The sequence below is a fragment of the Magallana gigas genome, chromosome 4, assembly GCF_963853765.1.
Source record: "Magallana gigas chromosome 4, xbMagGiga1.1, whole genome shotgun sequence".
NCBI lineage: Eukaryota > Metazoa > Mollusca > Bivalvia > Ostreida > Ostreidae > Magallana > Magallana gigas.
Window position 1 is genome coordinate 37,775,229 of NC_088856.1, and position 8,591 is coordinate 37,783,819.

Below are 8,591 nucleotides of genomic sequence, written 5' to 3' on the forward strand. Positions count from 1 at the left end.
TCAGTTTGTTTGGTATGAGGCAGCATATTAAAACTACGCCGCTATAAAATGTAAACTAACATTGTCTGCTCAAAGAAAAATTAGGAAATGAGAAAAGATGGAATGAGGTAAATCTTTATGTCATACTTTTGCTCGATCGGTTAATTTAATTTGTTGCTTCCTTATTTTCAAAACCCGTCTTCATGTTACATGTTTTAGGGAAAAAATGTAGCACTCTGTGCTTAAAAGTATTTTTCCAGAGATAAGCAAATTCATCGGCTTTCCTATAATCACCGGATATTGTTTATTTGCATGGTTGAGAATCGTTTAAACAACGAACGTCACGTGATATGCACGACTGCCTTTTCTCATTTTTTTTGATAGATTATCAATAAATGTAAGTCGTCATGGTTCAGAGAATACAAAACATTACTAAATAGCTTAAACATGCATCCAAAATAGTACAAATGAAATGTGATGATAACGAACAGTTTTCAAAAGCAAAAGTTCAAAGAAAAATATATACAGGAGCAGAGCAAACACGGACCTCTACAACAATTAGAGGTAGGATCAGGTGACATGGAGGATGGAAAATCCTCTGCTGACCGGTTACACCCGCCGTGTGCTTTTTGTCGTAATCGGAAAAATGGACAAGTCGGTGCTTAATAATGGCCTACATGTACATTAACAATAAGTTTGGAAAATGTCAGTCAGCATTCGACATAGTAGATGATTGTAATTGCTGACAAGGTGATTGTAATCGACCATAGAACGAAAAAAACACAATTTTCAAATTAAAAAAAAAAACAATAAAAAAATCACTCCGTGGAAAACTGAACATCAATCAAAATTGTTTTCTAATAAAATTTATTTCATCAATAACACCAGCCACTTTCAGATATTTCAATATACAAAATGTAGAAAGTTATACTGTTTATGTACTAATATACACTGTATTGTGACAGGTAATTTAACAAAACGGAACCTATCAAACTTTGGTTTATTATATTTTATGAACAAAAATTCTAATTTTTAAACTCAACAAAAGATGAGATTATACATTTCAGAACGGCCAGAAGGACTTAACATATTTCCAAGCCCGAACAAAACCGTTTTCTGCGATATCATTTCTTACATCATCACGGACTCTGTTCTCCTTTTCCTTTAACTCTGCAAAAATAGCATTCAATTTTTCAACTGATTTTTCTCCTGATTCTTGCAAAGCTTTATATTTCATCGCTGTTTCTTCCTGCAAATTTTTAAGCAACTCTGTTTCCATTTTTTGTATTTCAATTTCTGCTTTAAGATACATTTCATTTGTATAAAATTTGCCACCATTCCTGCTCACATTCTGCTCTATCAATTCAAAAAGCTCTTTAACTTGTGGCTCACTTTGACTTCCCTTGAGTTTATTATTGAATGCAATGGCTCTTCCGCCGCATTTTTCAATAAACAGTCTAAGTGGTTTGGCAACATTAGTCAAGTGATCTTTAAAGGATCTATTGTGATCGTCGAGGTCGTCCTTTCTCGTGAAAAGAACAATTAGGTATTGATACACGCTCTCCCCAAAATGCTTGACAAAATGATCTACAGTGTCCTGTTCTTCTTTTGTAAATCTCCCTAGTAGAGACAGCACGATGATAAATGCATGCGGTCCTGGTGAAGTAATTCCTATGCATTTCATAATTTCCTTTTGGGTTTTCTCGTTTGACACCTCCGTATCAAAAAGTCCAGGGGTATCAACACAAACAATTTTTTTACCAAATCGAACTACGAAATTCTGAGCACAGGATTTTGTCACGGACATTGAAGAGAGAAATGATTCAAATGAGTTAGTTTGTAGGATTGTGTTTCCAGTGGCACTTTTTCCAGCTCCCGATTTTCCAATTAGCACAATTCTTATTTCATCCAAATTGCAAGCAACGCTACAATCTGAAAAATGAATTTTAAAAAAGTAACATATAAGTAATATGATATGTAAACACTGTTACTGTTGGACCCAGTCTGACTAAAGTCCACCCCTACTAATTCACTTTTAGGTGAATAGGTAGGAGCTGGCTTTAGTCAGACTGCCGTTAGACCGAGCGCAGATTTAACACTGTGCATATGTTTTTGTAGAACAAAATTTAATTGAAACGCACACAGTAGGAACCACCTGGTTGCCTACTTAAATAATTAGCCACCGTTAAACTAAATGTCGCGTGCTTAGTCTACATTATGACGTCATGTGTTGTACGTAAGGCCCACACGTTTTGTCTTCGGAAAAAGCCAAAGAGAGGTACGTGATTTCATTGTTTTTCAATTTTATTTGTTAACTACCGATAATTAAATTGAATTTTTATCAGTTTCTACAAGATCAGTTTCTTGGTGATAATGTTTTTAATTTGTTCATCTGATAATTTGATACGACATACATAGAAATAGTCGTGTTTCTTGATTAAAGCACTTTTGAAACTTATCTGGTTTCCATTTAATATCTTTAAATCTAAATAGCCTTCAATTCAAACATTGGAAATATAGGTTTGTAATCGAGTTTAAGGGCAATAAACACACACACACTCTAAAACACACACACACACACACATATATATATATATATATATATAGAGCTTCACCTTCCGCCCCGACCGAGGCTTGAACTCACGACCTCTGGAACCCATTCTCCTAGCAGTGAGCGGCCACCGCGCTCCCCACTCGGCTATCTAGGCAAGACAAAAATCTTGCTTTCGATAACGAACTGAACCTAGCGCGCTGGCTGCGCACTACACAGTCGCTTGAGATACAGGTGGAATACAGTTAAACGACAATTTGAAAGGATCGAAATGATACACATTGCATAGATACAAACATATTTAACAAGCACAAAAATTGCAATAACTCTCAAATTGACAGGTACCTGCCCATAGTGAATGATAAATATATATATAAAGCACATAGACATTCACTTTTGTTGGAGCTCCACCTTCCGCCCCGACCGAGGCTTGAACTCACGACCTCTGGAACCCATTCTCCTAGCAGTGAAACGGAAGGTGGAGCTCCAACAAAAGTGAATTTCTCTATGCTTTATATATATATATATATATATATATATATATATATATATATATATATATATATATATATATATATATATATATAATAAGCACAATCATTACAATAACAATAACTCTCAAATTGACATATACCTGCCCATAGTGAATGATATAGATATATATATATATATAAAGCACAGAGAAATACACTTTTGTTGGAGCTCCACCTAACTGCTAGGAGAATGGGTTCCAGGGGTCATGAGTTCAAGCCTCGGTCGGGGCGGAGGTGGAGCTCCAACAAAAGTGTATTTCTCTGTGCTTTATATACAGTATATCTATATCATTCACACATTGAATAAATTCAACAACACTTATAATGTATATACTGAGAGGACGAGAGAGAGAGAGAGAGAGAGAGAGAGAGAGAGAAATAAAAAGGAAAAACGAGAAACGTTCAATAAAGCTTAAGGATGACGGACCTAATTCGCTTTGCGCAGATATATCGCGCACCTATAACCGAGAGGTAATATACATCATCCAGAAAACAAAGGAATGAAATACATTTAATCTTCCCTTATGGAAATACATGTAGTAAAGCTAAATATTGCGTATTGCTTACCTTTACTAACAATGTCAGATAAATGACGTTGAAAAGATTCTTTTGTTTCTTTATGGTCTTTTGTATCTGTATGGCAAAATTTAACAAGACATGCGGTTACAAATTAATTAAAAGATTTGATGTGGGTTTTTTTTAACTACACGAATTAATACTTAAAAATTAAAACAATTCATCAAGTGATCCAGTGTTTGTCAGCAAAGGGTGATATGTAGCGCAAAATTGCAATATATATAATGTTAGCATCGTGTGGGTAGGGTACCCCCCTTCCTTCGTCTTTTTTTTCACAGTCGACAATTTTCTTAAATTCATACACATATTAGAAATTGAATGTTCATGGAGTTGCCCCCTAAACTAAAGCGACAATAAGGAAATTCACAGTGAAATTAAAGTTACAAAAAAAGATACGTACTATACCACTCCCAAAGATTTCTTTGATTTTGAGACTTTCACCTTTAACTTATTTTGGATGAAGATTCCCACACATTTTCAAAAACGAGGATACATTACACGTACCTATATGCATCAATCGGTTGAACAAACTCTTAGATTATCAATGATCATAAAATGTTTATGATGTCAGATAATAAAAGGAAAGAGCAAAGTCTTTTCTAGCCGATGAAACCAAATGGAGTCATCGGCCATGTAAATATATTTTGTGCCAATTCACGAGTAAATAAAGTAATTTTGTTTTAATCAAAGGTATAAAGGTACGTTAAGGAATTTTGTACTTTGCCCTAAATCCAAAAATGACTATGTAACTACTGCAATACAACTTCTTTTTGAGGGTTTCTTACTATAGCAGATGTTTCAATTTCATTTTCAAAATAGGAAAATTTTTAAAAAACATACTTGTCATGTATGTAACTGTGTGGATGAGGTGGTCATCAAAATGAATGAAAATTGAAAGGCATCACATTATGATCAATTCAGTGTATTTTAAATGATTTACAGACTGTATAAGGCTGACGACTCCAAACTCAAGACAATTAATTATTTAAGGTAAGAGTTAAGCAATATGTTTTATCCACTTGGGTTCCAGTTTAAAACTTTAATCATTTCTTAGAACATAACTCACTTTTTCATCCAATCAGCAGTCGCTACATATTCTATTAAGTTATGTTGTTAATCGTTAATAATTCTCTAAGTTCAGAGGGACGTCATATTTCGATTGACTGCTAAGAGAGCCATAAACAAAGGAGAGATGATTTTTGATTGACACAGAACTTTAGATCAGCCATTGAAAGGGTAGATTATGTTCTAAGTAAGTTAGATCATGTAATTAAATAAAAATTTACGCGATTAAGTAGCCCCATTCTTAGTTGAGTTATGTTTACTTAATAAACGGACTTGTAAATTTTGTTAGTCTTAATATCATTTAAAATCATTTCTAGAGAATACAAAGGAGTATGCTGTAGAGAGTAACGGAAAAGAGGATGCAACAAGTCAGTTATACCTTAATTTATTTAATCTACAATGAAGCTGTTTATGATATCTTTAATTAGTAAAGGATAACGAATATCACATACCTATTTTGGCAACGACACTTTGAGGACCTCCATATTTGCCCTTTGTTTCGGTTTGGTTCTCTCTGTCTGCACAAAAAATGGCATTTTTGAATGGGAAAATTGAGTGTTTTTCTCAAAAACACGGTCATTCTATTTATTATGATTTACAAAATGAAACAAGTTATTTAGAAGCAATTCACAAAGCTATTTTATGACTAAGGCCTGTCTCCCCTGAAAATCCCTAATCACGTAACATATAAGAAATTTATTATATTGTATGGGTACATAGCAGTTAGATAAACATTTTTGCTTCTATAACGTATTACAAGATACCTCTCAGTAAAGAGCTACATGTACAAATAAAAGACTTTATACACCTATTGGTCCCTAATTTTATAGGCCAGCCTCTTTTCCGTGGTATTAAATGAAAGGTCACTTAAGCTACACACATTTTGTTGTACGAGTGTTTACAAATTCGTTATTGTTCATGGGATATCTGAGAAAGAAAGTTTTAGGGGCCGACCCATTATCTCTTTTTCGGACCGTTTAACGAAATTTTGAGAGTTAAATATTGTTGAGTACGTCATTCTAAACATCTTTTCTTCTATACTGCTTATCATAATAGTTTTCCTTAATCAGATATAGATGATCAAAGTTTTGAACTTCTGACCCCTAAAAATCCCTAATTACGTAACATATGAGAAACTCATTATATTGTATGGGTACATACAGACCCTGAAACGTACATGTACTACTACACCACACGCTCGCTGAACGGTTCACACGAAACGATTCTCGCATGAAACGATTTGCTCGCTTTTCACACGCTTTGAACACGCTTTTATCCTGATCGATTCGGGTCCTCTCGGATTTTTATCCTGATTCTGTAAGTAAGTATTAATTTTAAGAAAACACGAAATAAAATACTGATATTAGAAACATATATGTATATAAGTATTGAATTGATTAATTAGATTAATTTGGTCCTTATATTTAAAGCAAAATATCATCTATTCGCAGAATTAGCCAAAAATACTACTTCTATAAATATATTTATTGCTCAAAAGAAATATCCATGATTCTCATTAGTGCTGTAAATAATAAAAATTCCAGAGAAAAAAGTTACCATAACACAATATTCAATACCAAAAATAAAATCCGTATGATTACAAACTGAAATCGGTTTTTCAGTATTCGGCGGGATTTGTTTTTTCTTCTCACATTAGTTTTTTTATTGGTTTCAGAAAATACGATGTAAAAAGTAAATAAACCGGTAATTATTTACATTGATAATTTTGAAAGTTATTTGAAATAAAATTAGTCACATAAGTTAGAAAAATGTTATAAAACAACCGATTTTTTTAATGTCGTATCATTCGCGTAAATAAATGTTCCGTACATAAAATCACAGAAAAAAATTAATCGATTAAACAATAAAGAAAGTTGTCATTATTATATCGGATTTCGGAAAGAACAAAAAATCAAAAAAAATAAAAAATATTTGTCTCAATATACAGAAGCGGCATAACGGCGTACAATATATCTATCATAATCTATTTGAATTAAGTACCATGCATATAGATTCCCATAATAATTAATTGCATGTGTACGTACAATTTAGGAAAATTTCTGTGTGTTAATTACTTGTTGTTTTCCGTTATCAGTGTTTAAATAATTAAAATAATAGCTTGTAGAAATATTTTTAATCGGGATTCAGAAGAAATTACTTCCCACATTTTATAGAAATGAACAGTATATTTTCTTTCTATGTTTACATTTAATTTTGTTCAAATTAATGTTAAATAACCTATCATTTAAATTATGTGCATCATCAAATATTCCGACTACCTTGAAGTCATTAAATTTCTATTGGATATTGACAAAAAAAGAGAAGCGTGACCATCCGAGGAAAACGAATACACAGAGTTTGATTGACAGGTTCAGCCAGGTGCAGGACTTACCCGATGTCCGAGGTTATGTGTGCTGGTTATACACAGCCGAATAGTCTCAGTAACTATTCTTTCAATACGCGTACTTTTCTTTTGTTTGTTAAAGTTTAATTCAATTTTGTAAAAAAGATAAGTATACCATTTCTTATAGATTTTTTTCACGATAATATCTACAAAGGAGTTTTGCCAATCACAAACAGTTTAGAGTAATGTTTAACACGAGCGCTATTTTGAAACAATTAAATTGTCAGAGAGTTCTGAATGAAATCTGATGAACGTTTCACACGGTTCATGCACGCTTTGCCCAAAACTATTTACACGCTTTGCCCGAAACGCTGCCCGCTTTGCCCGAAACGCTAAACAAACTGAGTCTTTTAAATATTGTCATTGGTCTTCAATAATACAATTATTGTCTATACTGTTCAATTCAACTAAGTCTTTTTCTTCAAGTGGAAAATTATTGTTCACTTTTCCAGAAAATACAGTCATAGTATTTGGTTTCACCATAAATTTCTCGGGTGTTCTTACAATCGTTGAAATGTGTAGATCCTCCTTTAATTCAGCATAAGCCCCGTCATCAATGCGCATGAGTCCAATATCAAAGTATAGACGAACATTGTTATTCTTTAGCCAATCACGACCGAGAATAAGGCTTCGTTTGAGTCCCTTTGTCACAAAAAGTTTATGGTCTAAAGTTAACCCTGCAATCTTAAATGACATATTTACATACTCTAACGCGATTAAAGAATTACCATTTGCTGTTTGAAGACAAGGAAAATTATTTTTACACAATTTGGGACGGGGAAACAAATTATCATACGTTTTTTTTTCTACTAATCAATGATACGGCCACGCCAGTATCTACCAACGCTCTAAATTTATTTATACCAATTTTTAATAAACATCTACTGGGGTTGTTTGTAAAATTAATTTCAAATGTAGATCTCTTTTAAAAGTTATTCCTTCGGGCTTCAACGAATGAAGAACATCCTAGTTTTCCTGATTTTGTTTATCAAAAATGGCGCGACGGGACCAGATTTTGGGTGATCTCCTATCAATTTGGCCTTTTAAATCACGTGACCGTTCTTGACAATCAGCTGACCTATCTCTATTTTGCTGCGTTCTTGGAAACCTGCCTGTGCTCCAGCAATCTGCACGCACATGTCCTAGCCTACCACCATTCCAACACTCAATCGGTGGGCTTAGCTCAACATAATGTACAGCCTGGGTATTATAAAGTTGTTTATTTAATTGAGGGTGGGGCCTAACCTGGGGTTTATTTAGTGGACAGAATCTGGCCCTATGACCCATTTCCTTACTCTTAAAACACCCTTTGTTCCTCATGTTGTCAACCCCCATGGGTTCTTCCTGTCTTTTGTCTGTTGGGGAAAAGTTAACAAATCTTTCATTTAATAAAGGCGTGATACTGTCAAACCTTAAAACAGTCTGTCTATTGTCTTCATTCTGTGTAGTATTTGCTATAGTGGACCCTCTTATAGCTAGTCCC

At 33.6% G+C, this 8,591-nt stretch overlaps 1 protein-coding gene across 1 annotated transcript; it reads right to left on the reverse strand.

The window, feature by feature from the left end:
- Positions 1-1,042: 1,042 nt before the first annotated feature.
- LOC136275060 (GTPase IMAP family member 7-like) lies at positions 1,043-8,247 on the reverse strand. Its single transcript, XM_066083342.1, has 2 exons — positions 8,187-8,247; positions 1,043-1,911 (listed from the first exon to the last, which is right to left on the reverse strand). Exons 1-2 carry the CDS (start codon positions 8,245-8,247, stop codon positions 1,043-1,045), a joined length of 930 nt encoding a protein of 309 aa, XP_065939414.1.
- Between the last annotated feature and the right edge of the window lie 344 nt (positions 8,248-8,591).